This window comes from Nannobrachium achirus (assembly GCF_963921795.1).
Source record: "Nannobrachium achirus genome assembly, chromosome: 21".
Classification (NCBI taxonomy): Eukaryota; Metazoa; Chordata; class Actinopteri; order Myctophiformes; family Myctophidae; genus Nannobrachium; species Nannobrachium achirus.
This window is the reverse complement of record NC_137828.1, coordinates 4,562,281-4,579,708: the sequence shown is the minus strand read 5'-3', so window position 1 is coordinate 4,579,708 and position 17,428 is coordinate 4,562,281. Positions and strand designations below refer to the sequence as shown.

At 42.9% G+C, this 17,428-nt stretch overlaps 1 protein-coding gene across 2 annotated transcripts in view; it reads right to left on the bottom strand.

Moving 5' to 3' along the window:
- Nucleotides 1-17,428, bottom strand: part of dnajc13 (DnaJ heat shock protein family (Hsp40) member C13) — a 162,519-nt gene that overhangs the window by 91,441 nt on the left and 53,650 nt on the right. For both annotated transcript variants that reach the window (XM_080752196.1, XM_080752197.1), the window contains exons 8-12: nt 14,077-14,172; nt 11,292-11,383; nt 9,007-9,173; nt 7,330-7,409; nt 3,280-3,449 (exon numbers count right to left, since the gene is read on the bottom strand). In XM_080752196.1, the coding sequence (XP_080608322.1) occupies nt 3,280-3,449; nt 7,330-7,409; nt 9,007-9,173; nt 11,292-11,383; nt 14,077-14,172 (605 nt within the window). The remainder of the gene's footprint in view (nt 1-3,279; nt 3,450-7,329; nt 7,410-9,006; nt 9,174-11,291; nt 11,384-14,076; nt 14,173-17,428) is intronic.

Sequence of the window (17,428 nt, the reverse complement as noted above, 5' to 3'; positions counted from 1 at the left end):
CACTTTTAAATGTGATTATAATACAATATAAATTGTTAAAATGTATTACAACTATCCTTAAAGGGGTACTCCACCACTTTTCAACCTATCTTCATATAATAGGTCCTCACTAATGTTCATGATAAAATTCCTATTCCTATTCCTGAAAAAGTTGCAATGTTAAAGTGGAAGCCATTGTTCTCGTGATAATGAAAATCTAAATATTTTTTTTCAACAATATATATATATTTTTTTTTTTGTCAAACGATGATGTCACCGGTAGAAGGATTTGACAGCTCTCCTATGAGACCCAGACTGAATAGAAAAAAATTGTGCTATTTTATTATGAACATTAGTGAGGACCTATTATATGAAGACGGGTTGAAAAGTGGTGAACTACTCCTTTAATTATAATACACTATAATGGATTATAACTGTGATTATAATACAATATAAAGTAGTAATGTATTACTATGATAATTAAAATACACTATAAGAGATTATAACTGTGATTATAACACAATAGAATCTATTATCATGTATTACAACTATATCCTGGTGGTCTAAATGAAAAGTCAGTGAGTGATCAGTCATTATGAAGTGTCTGGCCCTGTTTGGCCTAGCTCAGACCTACTCTAGATTGGATACTTTTTAGTACCCTGTTTAGTACCACTTTCACACCACTCTACCCAGGTCCTTGTAGTGGAAAACCTGGCACAAGTGGGCGGTGTGGTGTGGTGTTGGGCCATGTCAGTGAAAAAGGGGCTATAGTAATACACAAAACATGGATATACTCTAGACCAGAGGTCTTCAACGTTTTCAGGCCAAGGACCCCTTAGTTGAGAGAGGGATGAAGCAGGGACCCCCACAACCTGTTCATAGATTCCATATAGTTTCATTGTTTGACAGCACAATCATCAGTGTATTTTGGATTCATGTCAATGTGTGTTTTCAGATATTTAACCACTTGAACCGTCAATACTTAGTGATAGTTCACCTATTTTTGACATAAAGCTGTGTGAAATACTTGCCATTAAAACAGTGGTTAAAAATGTATTAATTGATTACCAGAGTCCCGTGGTCAGAGTTCTGGTCAGTTTTAGATGAATATTAAGTAGTTCCAATGGGGTGGGGGCCATTTGGCATGGCCCAATCATTGAAAATAGATTAATCCACAAAACTAGCGCCATTTGTATTGTTGGCCTATTTCTACCATATAGAGCGAGGTTTCGTTCTGATCAGCTGACTGCAAAGCACCTTGTTTTGGGGAAATACGTTGCAGCGGCGTAGTGATACTGGACACAAAAAATAGTACCATGTGACAGAGGGGTCAAAGTTGAACAAAAGTTGGTCTATTTGGTAGAAAAATAGGTCAACAATACAGATGACGCTAGTTTTGTGGATTCATCTATTTTTAATGATTGGGCCATGAGCCCCTGCCAAATCACCGGAACTACTTGATATTCATCTAAAACTGACCAGAACTCTGACCACGGGACTCTGGTAATGAATTAATACATTTGTAACCACTATTTTAATGGCAAGTATTTTACACAGCTTCATGTCAAAGATAGGTGAACTATCACTTTAATAAACTTGACCTTTCACTCTGTACTTAGTCTGCTCTTTTTCCCCCTCTACACCAAAGCTCTTTGCCGAAAATAGCTTGAGATCTGCTATTTTTAGCTGAAGTTCTCAGAATATGGAGGGTTTAAGTGGTCCATATAAAAAAAAAGGAGAAACAAAAAAATGTTCTATCACTAAATGAAAGATCTGTCCTCAAAGATAACTCTGAGGACCCCCCAGGTGTGCTGGACCCCCTGTTGAAGACCCCTGCTGTAGACTTTGATATAACTAACACCAGGAAATATTGAAATATTGAATAATATTTTCTTGTATTTTCTCTGCACTGCTTGTAGAGATTAGCACTAGTTATTGTGTATCGTCGCTGTCTGGTGGAAAGTGGAAACCTTATACGTTACTTTTTCAGGAAATGGAATTTAGAAAATCTGCGTTACATTAGTCTCAATCTCAATCTCTTGTTAATACTCTTCATTGGTTAAATATTTGTAAGACCCATCCAGGGGCGGACTGGCCATCTGGCATACCGGGCAAATGCCAGGTGGGCCGCTAGGCTAGGGGGCCGCCCAGTGGCAAAAAAAAAATGTTTTTTTGCCACTGGGCGGCCCCCTAGCCTAGCGGCCCACTGCAACAGTTGTTTAGAATGGACATATCAAACTCAATGTCCAACAGATTGCTTTGTGTTAACAGCTGTGTTTCTAGTGTCAATCTCCCTCTTACACTGAGGCCTCACTGCATTCTGTGTTTTATGCTTTGAAGAGGACATTACATTATGTTTGTAGTGTTTTCTCACTGTAAACAAAAAATATTCACATTAGCTAAGCTAAGCTAACATTGCTGTCTGTATAATGACTGGTTGCACTTGAGGGGAGCTGAGGAAACATTTGGTGGATACTAGGCTAGTATGCACAACTAAAATAACTGATGCACTTGTGTTGGAGCGCCTCAGTGCGGCTGTAGAGTTAAGGTGCTATCTATTCCTGATTGATTGATTGAAGACTATTTGAAGTTTGCATAGGAAAAGGTACAGTTTCACTATGGTGAGGGCTATGTTATGGAGAGTGTCTGGTTGCTTTATTTTAGGTGATTATAGAATTTAAGTGCTCTCTTTTTTACTTTTATAATGAGTGGGTATCGTCGTAATTCTGCCCTGCAAGCATTGTTTGTTGTTTTCCGTTGGGTGCGGAGTATAGATTTGCAGAGTTCTGCGTGCAGTCTCAGTTTGGTGTCTGTGTCATGCTCTAGTATATAATATACAGTAGCCTATAGCCTACTGCATATTGAACAATGCAATACAACTTGTTTGTCCAATTCTCAGATCAATATGCTTATTTTCCATTCATTAGCTAACTTGCCAAAGTTCTGACACATTTTGGCACTAATCATGTTCATACTCCGCTTGTTGGTGGTGTAAAAGTTGTGGTATTAAAAGCTTAATTGTGTATTTATATGTGCTGCCCTCGACCCGACGAGTCGGTAGAGTATCTGCGCGCGCGCTGGTTGTGGGGGCTGGTCTAGTCAAGATGCCAGGGCTGAATTTTAGTCCCAGTCCGTCCCTGGACCCATCAGACAGATTTAACCATTTTCAACCGGCATTCCCAGACCCCTAGAGAGAGGGTCCTTGGACTGAAAACGTTGAAGACCCCTGCTCTAGTGCTACTGTATAATCACACATATTCCATGCGTGGCAGAGCGGGTCGGTTTGGGTTCCCCACTCACTTGGGCAGCTGTGTGAAGGCCTGGAAGCCTGCCTTGGACGCCACCAGGCGCCGGACCGCCTGGAACTGGCTCTCCAGCTCGGCGTTGGGCCCCGCAAGCTCCGCCTCCTGGGACAGCAGAGCCAGGATGGCGTTGTTGATCAGCTTCTCCTTGTTCTCTGAGAACAGACCCTGAGAGAGAGAGAGAGATGAGCTACACTTCCTAAACGCCTGTCCACTGTACCAAGTAGGGGTGTAACGATGCATTTGAACAACGATACGATACGCATCCTGATGCATGGTTGACGATACGATACATGGACGACATTGGTTCATTCATGGCGATACGATATGATTCAATGACTATCAATATAGTAACTATGTGAAATGTGTCATAGTAAATGTTTTTAAGGGAAAAATCTATTATTATGGATATAAATAAGTAAACACTGTGATTCTCTAGCAAATACATGGACATTATATTTCAACACATATGGACAAACCTGCACCTTGACATGAACACAGAGATTACACACATTTATCCATAGACCAAGAGTAGCTATATGGAATGTAAAAGTAATTAAACCCCTCTTTTTAATTTTCTCTCTTAAAATTGCTAAATACGAGGCAAAAATACATAGTTTCCCTACAATCGATTATTTGCATTGCAATGTGCTTTGGCAATGTAAAGGATCAATTGAAACAAGCCAAAGGCTTTCTTGGGCATCTACCGGTACTCATAGACATACAGACCAGTGGTTCTCATAACCCTGACAGGAGAAAGCAATAGTCTGACTCACACACGTATAGATTTACAATTTATAATTGAAGATTATGTAACATTTTGCACATGGCAAAGCGCAAGATGAGAGCAGTGGTTGGTTTCATAGACTGTAAAAAAAAATATGGACGAAGCGAAGCCATTGGTTTCTATGCAGTGAAAATGACGTTTTTTTTTGTCCCTTGTATGGGTGTCGCCATCATTTTTTGAATGGTACCCCAGGAATCATAAGGAATGCTATTGGCTGCCAACGGTCACGTGGAACCGCAGGGATACATGGGAGAATGTGGTGTTGAGCCTCCCAAAATACAGCACACGAAGAAGAACGCAGCCGGCTGGTATCAGTTTAGTTGTCCACGGTGATTGAAAGGCAGTTTTTCACTAGCGACAGGAACCATAAAGTATTTATGACGATGTTTTTTAAGGTTCGAAAATCAAAGAGGGAAATGAATGGGGTCCAGTGGAGAAAAAATCTTTGTGGTACCTCGCGGGGGGAGAAAACAGCGCAACTAGCGGCCAATCATGGGATCTTTCTCTTCTGGGAAAGCTTCATGAATAATCCAGCCAACAACACCCCTGGTTGGTTTATAGTGGATGCTGGTCAACAATCAATCTAAATGGAGCAATCTGTTCATGTCTGGAACATATCTATCTGTACATGTCAAGCACATATCCATCTAAATACAGCACGGAAAGGGGCTTGATGCATGGCATGGCTAAATGGTCTAACTCTAGCCCCATATAGAATGTCACCCGTCGCTGCATACTGTTGTGCTCCGAGATGAGGTCCTATAAAGGTATGCCAGGGCTGGGGTAGAACGCCTCCACGTCTAGGTAGAAAACACTTTTCCCCAAATTGTATCCAAAAGGTAAAAGCAGTTCCACGCTCCCTGACTGTGGTCTTCTTTCCCAGGGTAAATAAAACATGCACCAGGGCATGAAACAACCGCTTAAATCGTCAGTTTTGTAATGTTTTCCCCGGAAAAGCCCCGGCGTAGTCTCGCGTGGCCAGAATGTTCTCTGGCTACACGAGACTACAGCACTGGCATCTGCTGCCGGGGGAGTGGTAACATGTCATTAGGTCGAAGACCCTTTGGATCGACCACCAAACTCTAACCCAAATCCTAACCTCAGTAAAACTATGCCTAACCCTAACCCTAACCCTAAACCTCAGTAACCGTGACGCGGGTGATTATCTAACCTGCCGACGCTGTTCGACCCAACGGGAGTTGGACCTATGGGGCAGTCCCCGGGGGAGTTCCGGTTGAATGGGAAAACATTACAAAACTAACTATTTAGGCCAGGGGTGCCCACACATTTTTGACGTGAGATCTACTTTTAAAATGACTAGCTTAACTCATTGACTGCCAAGGCCCGAGTTTCCCGAGTTATTACAGTAGTCCCAGGCTGCCACAGCCAGAGTTTCCCGAGTTGGAAGCCATTTTGAAAAAAAAAAATTTTTTTTTTTTTTTTTTATAAAAAAAATTCTAAAAATGCCTCAAATGTATTAGGCATGATCGCAATTGCGAAATTGCATTTTTTGCCCCATAACAAACACATCTTTCAAAATGTAAAAAATGGCTGTTTTGTCTGACTTTGAAGGCTTGTATCTCATGAATGCCTGAACGGATTTCCAAGCGTATTTTTTCGTTTGAAAGCTGTTAAAAAGTACTACACATATGGTGCATGATCTAGGCATGGGCGTGCACGATCCGTGCACTAAAAATTGATCCGTGCACTAGAAATTTAGGAAGGTGGCAGTGTTTGTTTTGTCTGACTTTGAAGGCTTCTATCTCGTGAATGCCTGAACGGATTTCCAAGCGGATTTTTTTGTTTGAAAGCTGTTAAAAAGTACTACACATATGGTGCATATATGGTGCATGGGCGTGCACGATCCGTGCACAAAAAATTGATCCGTGCACTAGAAATTTAAGAACGTGGCATCCTGGTACTTGGCGGCCATCTTGAAAAGGGCATTCAATGAGTTAACATGATCTACCCATCCAAAATGTTTTAGCTGAGGGCCTGAGGGAGGCTTTGGAATAGCAGCACTGGCGTTACGTTTTAGACAAACACACTTACTGTAAGGGGGAAATAAATGGGAAATACTGGGGGAAATGTCTTCATCCCATTCTGTATGGGAGTGGTAGGTTTTGGGGTTCTTTGTAATGCTACTGACTCTTGAACAAAGTATTGCATTGGAGGTTTGCCTTCTTTAGAAGCCATGAAGGGAGCTGACAGGCCCTTCTTGATGTCATATTGACATATTTTTATATTTTAATTATATATTTTAGAGGCATGTCATGTGGTCTACTCTTGGTGATCTACTGGTAGATCACCATCTACCTTTTGGGCACCCCTGATTTAGGCGGTTGTTTCATGCCCTGGTGCATGTTTTATGTACCCTGGGATAGGAAGCCATAGTCTGGGAGCCTGGAACTACCTTTACTTTTTGGATACAATTTCTGGAAAAGTGTTTTCTACCTCACCGTGGAGGCGTTCTACCACTGCTACCTGCTAGTACCTTTATAGGACCTCATCTGGGAGCACAACAGTATGCATCGACGGGTGAGGTTCTATACGGGGCTAGTCTAAACCTAGTGGACAGAGAGAGCATCACAGAGCCAGAAGGTTGAGGTTTAGATCACTGCAACATCTAACAATAATGTGGTAACTGTAGCATTGCAGGGGCAACATCTAACAATATGACCTACTGTAACTTTAACTGTAGCATAATTACTGTAGAAAGATCTAACAATATGACCTACTGGAACTGTAAGTGTAACCCCACTGCAGAAGCAAGCTTTAACACATCTGGTGCCAACCCCGAGTTTCCCTGAGTTTTTTTTTTTTTTTTTTTTTCATTTTTTTTTTTCAAAAATGTTTTTTGGACCTCCAGAAATGTGTTAGGCATGATCGCGATCGCGAAATTGCATGTTTAACCCCCATACCAACCCATTCTTTCAAACATGGCAGCCATGTTTGTTTACATCTGAAGAAAACATAATGGCTGATAAATCATGAATGCCTGAACGGATTTCCAAGCGGATTTTTTTGTTTGAAAGCTGTGAACAGTGGGCACCCACGTGGTGCATCATCTAGGTATTGCACTATAAATTACATGGAGGTCTATGGAGACCATGACATCGCGGGACATTGAAGAGAAAAAATCACTGCAACATAAGTGTTAAACACCTTCCGATACCTCCCACTGATGGACGTACAATCATGTCCTTCTGCACTAACACACCAACATATAAAAGGTTACAGGGCACGGCGGGTCACTCTTACGTCTTGCGTGACGGCGTGCAGAACGCCGCTGTAGGAAATGTTAGCGTTGAACCGGAACACTGCGTCTGCAAAGTTACCATCTGAGGAGAGAGAGAGCAGAGGAGAGGAGAGGAGAGGAGAGGAGAGGAGAGGAGAGGAGAGGAGAGGAGAGGAGAGGAGAGGAGAGAGAGAGGAGAAAATATAATTACTAATAAAGTTACCATCTGAGGAGAGAGAGAAGAGGAGAAAAGCACAAACAAACCAATGTAAATCATTTTGCCTAAAAGTACAACATTTGATGTTTAGATGTTATTAACTCTTTTACTGCTTTGGACGTTCCCGTTCGCCCCATTTTTCCCGGCGGCGCGATGCCAATTGTACGTTCTTTGGCTCGTTCTTTTGTACCTTGTTTTGATGTCTGTAAACTGATGAGGGGTCGCGCGGGTGTGTACCGTTAACACATCTCCCGTAAAAGTGCTCTCAAAAACCCACTGGACGTTAGCATCAATGGAGTAACAAAACACGTCCTTGTTATTTTCTCTGGGTCTATTGCTCTGTAGCGATTTAGTGGCCTGGACGGATGGCAGCCGACCGCGGCCATTTCACATTAATTCTTGCATGAAGCTGCCCTCTACTGCTAGTATGACCAAAGTGCACTATGTAATGAGAAAAAAAAAATCTTTGTCTATAACCTTGCAAAGGTAAGCTGCTTTTGCTGGCACAAAACCCAATAAATAAATAATAACATCTGGCAGTAAAACTGTTGTATTTAGGACACAAACCCCTTTTATGTTGTACCTTTCAATCCGGGAAGCCCTTTTGGGGTTCTTGTTGTTATGTACAGTATATAGCATTTTATTTCTAATAAATATTTGAAGAAAACTTAAGTCAGGATTTAGAAGCCGTGTTTAGAACCAGACACCATTAAATGTGTGAATAATACAGTATGTCTAAAATCCATGAAAAACTATTTGATGAGACATTGAAATAGTCTCATCAAATAGTTTGAATCTGAATTGGAATCGTTGTGATAGGGGGACTGCCCAATAAGTCCTACATCTCATTAGTCCTAATTTGGTTAGGGTTAGGTTTTAGGGTTAGGTTTATGTATAGTTTTACTGAGGTTAGGGTTAGGTTTAGGCATAGTTTTACTGAGGTTAGGGTTAGGGTTAGCTTTAGGCATAGCTTTACTGAGGTTAGGGTTAGGGTTGGGTTTAGGCATAGTTTTACTGAGGTTAGGGTTAGGTTTAGGCATAGTTTTACTGAGGCTAGGGTTAGGTTTAGGCATAGTTTTACAGAGGTTAGGGTTAGGTTTAGGCATAGTTTTACTGAGGTTAGGGTTAGGTTTAGGCATAGTTTTACAGAGGTTAGGGTTAGGTTTAGGCATAGTTTTACTGAGGCTAGGGTTAGGTTTAGGCATAGTTTTACAGAGGTTAGGGTTAGGCATAGTTTTACAGAGGTTAGGGTTAGGTTTAGGCATAGTTTTACTGAGGTTAGGGTTAGGGTTAGGTTTAGGCATAGTTTTACAGAGGTTAGGGTTAGGTTTAGGCATATTATTTTTCACCAGGTTAACATCACCAGATTGCCATGGCACCGTCATGTTCATTTTCTCAGCATAGATAAGAAACTAATGCTTTCCCCACCGTCCATATGTTTTTACAGTCTATGGTTAAACCACACGCTGGTCATGTGACTCACTGGGCGGAGCTGCCAGGAACTTGATGTGCAGAGACTCCACCTCCTCGTCCACGGGCATGCTCAGTAGACCCCACCTCTGGCCGCGCTGCGTGGGCGCCATCTTCACGCACACGTCTCTGTTCCCCGAGGCACGCACGCCGTCCAGGAGGCTGGCTAGCAGGGAGTCCCTGGAGACACACACACACACGCACACACACACACACACACACACACACACACACACGCACGTGCGCGTGCGCGCACACGCACACGCACACGCACACACAAAGATAAAGTTAGGGGCACGGTGGCGCAGTGGTTAGCGCTACGCCTCACAGCTAGAAGGTCCTGGGTTGATACCCTCACAAAAACATGCAGTAGTCCTGGTTTCTATACTACCTCCCCCTAGCCAGCCGGGTGCTCCCCAATTCCCCTGGCGCGGCAGGGGGAGAGCGCAAACCAGGACTACAGGTTAGGTAGTTGGCACTGGGTGAGAAAATGGGTTGCAAAACCGTGGGATAAAAATTAAGAAAATACAAAGCCCCTTTCGGGACCTCGTTACATTTTTTTTTTGAAATTTAGCTTCTTTTCTTAACTTCTCATTAGGGAGCGTTTGGATACGTACAGATACGGAGAGCACTGGTACCGATATCCAATAGAGCATCGCAGTGAGGTGTCGGAAGTTAAAATCCCATTCATTTTCACCATAGGGTTTTTCATTAGCAGCCACAAAGTCGTAGCAATTCAATGAACACTTACCACTGGTGGTTGTAAAATGGTTCAATATGCTCCTGTAGAACCCCCGAGTATGTATGCAATCACTCTAGTTTTAGTAAAGACACGTTTTAATCAAGATCGCACGAGAAGAACTGCATTACCCATACTGCTAAACATGTACATCTCGTGAAATCGACGTCTGTGATTGGTCTAGCTTCTTCTTCTTTCATGTATCTTGCAGTTACCGCGGAAGTAGCTTACTGCCCCCTGTCTTCCTGGCGGATTATTGCACTTCAGCAGAAATCCGTGAGCGAGTGTGAGCGATATGATGCACTATGTTAAAGATGACGTTAAGAGCGTCCACAGAGATGAAAATCACTACATGTCAGGCCATATGCTGGCCTGGATAACTAAACTGAGCGTGATTTAAGAGATATATGTCATTCGCAATGCATTCTGGGAGTGTAGTTTCCGCATTTCTTTTTAAATAATGATGTACACAGTCTTGTACCCTGCCCTTTTATTCTGCTTCCTAATTAATCGTTGCATTAAAATAATATATATACTGTCATGATTCCTCACCAGCCGAGGTGGCTTTGTCCGAGGCTTAAAAACGTTTAAATAAATACTTTATGAAATGTCTATGGAAGAAATGAATGGTGGAAAACGCTTCCGACACCGGAGTGAGGACGGGGTGGGGCTTCAACTGCGATGCTCTGTACCTGAGTGCTCTCCCGCCCCCCAGTGTTCATATCCAAACGCGGGACATGGGACGTGAGGAAAAGAAGCTTCATTTCAACGCTGATAAGCACCGATTCACACACGTTTCTCTGAAGAATCTCAGCAACACTTGAGCGAGACTCGCCCCTATAGCAACGCACAGACGCATTAAACAACATGGGTCTAAATAAGGTGCTGGTATCTATCCAACCCCAAATTGAATCAGGCTCGGTACACTGCAACACAATGAACAGAATAACACGTGTTAGAGATGGACCGACTGCAAAATCCTTGGCCCATACCAATCCACCGGTTTTATGAAGGTCTGACCTGCCATAACCGATTTTTCCGAAACCGATTTCTTTACCTAAGAACTAGAAAATAGGGTTGCTCCAATACCTTTTTTTTCAGGCCAAGTAGGCCTACAAGACATACTTCAATGTGAGTACCAATAAGCTAGAAGAACACTTATGCCAAATCAATCACAATAGTACAATATCCAAAATCACAGACAATATCCAGTCTAATATGACCGTCGGAAAGCAGGTGACGCATGCTTTTGTTCCCCCTTCTTTTTGAAGACAACATTGACACAGGATTATGGAATATATCCTTACATTGCAAAGGTAATCAGCACCATCTGTATTCTGTAGGCTGCCACTAAGTAGACTGGCTGCTACTTGCTAATGTTTACTTTAGTCACAGGACCAGAGCATCATGCTGTGCAGTGCCATAGACACAATTGGCATAAAACTGGTATTTATGTCAGTGACCTGCCGGTCACCGATTCGGCCGGTTTGATATCTATTTTTTATATTGGCCGAGTCCGATTTCCATCCCTAGTCTGTGTGCGTGTGCGTGTACTGTACCTTTCCGTGGAGGAGAACTTCCTGATCTGTCCTCTGATGAATTCTACGGTGAACACCTGGGGGTTGTCTACGTCACAGATCAGAGCAAACACCTGCAAGAAGAGGAGACAAACATCACAGCGGTCCTAAGGACTCTGCTTTGGCTAGCTGTTACTTTCTGAATAGATTTTAAGATTATTTCATTTGTTTATAAATCGCTTAATGGCATTATGCACCTAAATACTTGTCAGATATGACAGAAAGCCATGAACCTAGTAGGTCTGTCTGCTCCAACGTCTAGAAGTTCCAAATGTTAAATGATAGAGATGTGGAGACAGCTTTTAGTTTGAATGCCCTCACAATCTGGAACTCCCTGACAGTCCATTTAACAACTGCTGAATCACTACTAGATGATGTGTTTCAACATAATCTTAGAACCTATTTATTTATTTCCCCGTGTCCATCACAATGATTCATCTGACAGATATTCAATGAGGTTTGTTTCTTTTCTTTTATCCTGCACATTTGAGTGTTCTTTTTTTATGTACTTGTTTTTATCTTATTTTTTTATTTTTTTATCTTTTATGATCGTTCTATTTTGTGTAAAGAACTTTGAGTAGCAGTTTTATGTCTGAAAAGTGCTATAAAAATATAGATCATTATCATTATCAAAAGAACGAGAAGTGAGAAAAGAAAGAGACCCTTTACCCACACCATCCCTCAGTTAGACCTGTCACAATTGATACATAATCGTCTCATCGCAATTATATGACATAATCACAATTATTATTGTCATAATTATCATAACCGCTTACATGTTGAAAATGTTGCATTTATTTCAAACATAAAAAAAGTGGAAATAGCCGACCTTCAACAAGCTGACAACGCGTCGCATTGCGTTGTGAGCTTGTAGATCAGCTATTTCCACTATCCAATTTTTTCTTTGTATATTTAGATAATGGGCCCTATTATGATCCAGGTCTTATGCCTTAACTTTTTTGCCTTTTTTTACTATTTTGTTTTTGTTTTTTTTTTATATTTCAAATAGCTGATCTGCAAGTTCACAACGTGCAGATGTAGATCAGCATTTGAAGTATTTAAAAATGTTTTCAAAATAGTGAAAAAAAGGTAAAGAAGTTAAGGCATAAGGCATAAGACCTGGATCATAATAAGGCCCTATGTGTCATATCTACCATGTGCAACTTCAAAGCCTAAAAGCCAAACAGAAATGTAATTGTCAACGACAAAAACACAATTAAATCGTTAATCGCGATTATTTGAGTGACAAATGATCGCCATGTGAAATGTCATAATTGGGACAGGCCTGCCCACAGACACACACATCAGAAGGCTGACAAAGGGTGAATCCAGCCATCAACACAGTCTTCGTTCACAGCAGCCAGCGGTGCTCAGCCAGCCAGGCACAAACACCCCGGCCTCCAACATGAATTATGCAGAGAGGAGGAGACAGTGTCAGTGAACACTCATCATCATCACCCACCTCTCCACAGGGCTTCAGGGTGACCATGTTATAAGACAGTGGTTCTCAACCTGTGGGTCGGGGGGGTCCCCGAATTATTTTTGGGGGGTCCTCAGATGATTAACTTAAAGGGGAAGACCACCCATGTTCAGTATTGAAATATGTCATTAATATACCTTAGAGGAGTTGTGTGGAAATAGAAAAAAAGGGCAGACTAAGTACAGAGTGAAAGGTCAAGTTTGTTAACTCATTTAGTGCTCCTGAAATTAACAGATTATAAAGTCCACGATGCCACCTTCAGGCTCCCATTCACTCCCGTTATCTTATTTTGAAGGCCAGAAGTCCACAACGTAAACACTTCCGGTCTGACGTCATTGTGTCCTGCGCCGGAACCGATCGTTGTTTACGTGGTGTCATGGCGGATCGGCTCGGAGCTTTTATCCATGTGCTTTATAAGATAGCATCTGCCTCCATCTTCGCTTCTAAAGTGTAGCTTTGAGATAATGGACATTAAAGATGAGATCCCCCGTCCACCTCAATGTTATGGATGGGACTATTTTGTGCTCGTGGAGCCGTGATGATGCGAAATCAGCGACGGATTTCATCTCCGGACCTCTGGCCATTGTACTCGGTAATGTATCCGCCGTTACAGAAATATATTACATTTCACGAGTATACTCGGGATTGGCACTCCGGGTACTCTGAGTACTTTTCACGAGTCTTCTCGGGATTGGCACTATATGAGTTAAGTATTGATGGTTCAAGTGGTTGAATATCTGAAAACACACATTGACATGAATCCAAAATACACTGATGATTGTGCTGTCAAACAATGAAAACATAAGGAATCTATGAACAGGTTGTGGGGGTCCCTGCTTCATCTCTCTCTCAACTAAGGGGTCCTTGGGCTGAAAACGTTGAAGACCTCTGACATACAGTATGCACAGATCCTTCTCGAAGAATTTGAATATTGTGTAAAAGTAAACTTTCTTGAAACTTTCATATATTTCTTGACACTTTCATGTATTCTAGATCCATTGGACATTCAGTGAATTATTCCAAACCTTTTGTTTTGTTAAATATAAATGTTTTATGGCACACAGCTCATGAATATCAAAAGTCCATATTTCAGATATTACAGGAGACTCAAAACAAGGATTTATAATAGAGAAATGTCAGCCTTCTGAAGTCAGAGTTGTTTGAAGTCCAGTGGGAAGTTTCCGAAGTCGGTCATGATTTGGGGTGCAATGGCATCTGCAATGCTTTTTACACAATATTCTAATTTTTCAAGAAGGATCTGTATATGGTTCCAGTGTCATCACCCACCTCTCCAAAGGGCTTGAGGGTGACGATGTTGTAGGAGGCGGGGTCTCTCTCCACCAGACAGGTCTCTGTGAGGCACAGGATGCGTTTCACCGGTTCCTGAGAGGGACAAGAGACCACAACACTGAATACTGAATAAAAGACACTGATGCTGACCTTCAAAGCAGCCAAAGGTATGGCTCCTCCATACCTCCAAAACCTGATCAACCCCTACACCCCCACTCGTTCACTTAGATCAGCCAACACAGGGATGCTGACAGAACCCTTGCTAAAAACCCCAGGGCAAAAATCCACTCGTCCGAGACAGTTTGTCCTCCTGGCCCCCAAGCTGTGGAATAAACTCCCTGTCGCACTTAGAACAACGGACTCACTCGCTAGCTTTCGCCATGGACTGAAGACTCACCTTTTCAGACTCCACCTAAACCCTTAGCACTAATGAAACACTCAATGATCATACAAGAAGCTAGTTAGCATTTTTTGTAGGTTTTTTAGAATCCTTTTCTTTACCGATTATATTGTTTTTTAGATTGATATTCATATGCATTATGCTATATTTTTGTTGATATTCTGACATATTATCTTGTTTATTATAGTGATGTATTATCTGCTTATTGTAAATCGCTTTGGATTAAAAGCGTCTGCTAAATGCCTGAACTGTAAACAACACCAGCATTAATTCACTGGATGAGGGCCGTGTTCATTCTTTCAGCAAATTTTGATTTAGTCTAAAGGGCTTTAGTTTGCACACAGGAAAGCATTGGATTTGGTGTGCAAGGCTGTGCGAAATCCACACTGCGGATCCGAAAAGGAGTCATAAAAGGAGTCAATGAGTTCTTGCGACAAGACGCACAAATCGGAGCCGGTGTACATGAGGTCATAGAGAATCATTGTTTTCTTTAAAAAATGAAATCGTCCGTTTTAGTTTTTCCCTTTAGTCTTTTGAATAAGACGCCATTGGCATTTAGTCTTCTGAAATTGTTTTAGTCTAGTCTAGTATGTGCAAAACCAACCAGATTTGAAAGGAAAATAAAATCGTGACCCCTAAAACTTGGCCCTTGACCCACAAATGGGTCCCAACCCACTGTTGGGGAACCAGTGCTTGACATCAGACTTTGAAAAGCCGTTGGTGAGCTAAAGAAGGTTCTCTGACCGTGACCATCACCTGGTGATCTTCTGCACGGAGAACTCTGCCAGAGAGGTGATTGCGACCATCAGGTCGCAGTTACTAACAAAACCTCCACCGGCTGTCCGTCTGTCAGTCTGTCACGTCACGTCACGTCACACTTTTGCCCTACTCATATCTCCGCCACCGTTGCCCCTATCCATCCAAAACTTTGCACACACACTCCTTGCCTGCTAATCCAAAACCTCCAGGGATCCCTGGAGCTCCAGGGACCCCCAGGGACCCCCTGGCGCCACCACCAAAAAGTGCAAAAATGACCAAATGACCACCCCAACGGGGCTGCTCACAGGGAATTCCTGTGGACCACCGACTCCTGGTGCTCCAGAACGGATGCAAAAGTGCTCGTGCCCCCTAGTGGAGGACCCCCGCCACTGCAGCGCACATAAAATGCCGCAACTTGGGCTAGGAGCGACTTGGAGAGCCGGGGCCGGTACCCACGCGTCCGCCTCGGCGGCGCGGAGACAGCCGTGCTAGCGGAGGACCACCGCAGCCCGCTAAAAAGGCTGTAACTCGGCCCCCAAGCGACTGGGAGAGACGGGGCTGGCACCCAGGGGGTCCCCGGGGGCCCAGCCACCTCCAGGGGCCCCCCGCGGCCCCCTGCGCCGCCGGGGAAAAGAATATGGGAAAATAGTCAAAAGTAGCCGATCATACATGTGACCTGACGGTGGCTTAGAGTCTTAAGGTCCGTACACACTGAGGGCGAATTGGCGAATAGCGAATTAGCGTATAATTCGCCTTTTTTTAAAAACCTTATAAAGTCAATGGAAGCATCCACACCAAACGCGAATTTCGAAATAGCGAAAAGGCGTCTGTTTTTTATTCGCCCTTGTGTCGAATTTAGCGAACGTTCAAAGGCGAATTCTTCTCTCTCTCTCTGTATCAAAGTAAGCTCACTCTACCCTATTTCAAGAGAGAGAGAGAGAGAATGGTGGAGGGACCTTCACGTTACATTGAGGCCGAGGGGAACAGTGTCTTTCTCCTTTTCCGTGTCTCGTCTGCGTGGCTGCTTGGAATGTCTTACTGGTAAAAGCATGGTTTATGTGTTTGTTATTGTAGGCTACTTTATATCTGCAAAAAGACTAATGTTTTAAAATAAATCGCTGGGTATTAAATAGCCTATAGGATCTGAAATTAGTGGATTAGAAGGAAAGTACTGGAAATTCGACTCAAGTAGGCCTACAAATACCTACAAGTACAGGCTACTCAAGTAAATGTAGTAACTCTACTCAAGTAAATGCAGCGTGCGCTGTTAACAGATTGACAGGCAGAAGAAGGCTACCAAGGAATCTATAATATTAAGATCGAAACAAAAGCCAGATATTAAAAGGAATACTTTTATGCTATTTTCTAACTACAGAGAGGTAAGTCATGGTTTAACTTGTACGCGGTCGCGGCTGCTTTCTCATCATCCTGGCAGCAGGCTACGCATCACGCATGCATTAGGTCTACGCACGCGCCAAGATCTTTTCCCCCTGCTGTTTAAACTGATCCCAGACCAACATTATCATCTCTCTGTTACACAGCCATTCATCTCGCTGCCTCACGGCTAACAGACCATGATCCTAGGTCAGGCCAGCCTAAACACAGCACACACGTTAAACAGAACTCCAGTAGTTTGTTCCTTATAGCGCACGCCAGCGCGCACACACACATTGATTGATTGCTTTACAGTTTGCATAAAAAAGCAGAAAGTACACACACAGTACGGGTCCTCTTGGGTCCTCTCGGGGAATACACATAATGATTGACAGCCCCGTATTCCGAGGGTGATGCGGCCATTCCGACCCGGCTATGATAAAACACTGACCGACCCTGTCTACTCTGCCCCCGGCCGGAGCTGAGGGGAGGGGGAACGGAGAACGCGTGTTATCACTTGTCTCTTCTGTTCCTTTTCTTATTTAATAGGCTAACAACCACAGCCAGGTCTCATCATCACTTGAGGATGTAGTTTCCATTGTTTTATTTGTTTCCCTGTCTCCGTTCTCCTATCTCCTCTCCTCTCTCTCCTTTCTTCTCCTTTCTCCTGTGGCTATGCAGACAGATATCGCCCCCTCGTTTTTAGGCGAATTAAGCGAATATTATACGCATATTCGCGTCGCTTTTTGGTGTGTATGGAAAAGGGCGAATGGCGAATTCTTCGCCTTTTTGGTTCGCTTATTCACGTCGCTTTCG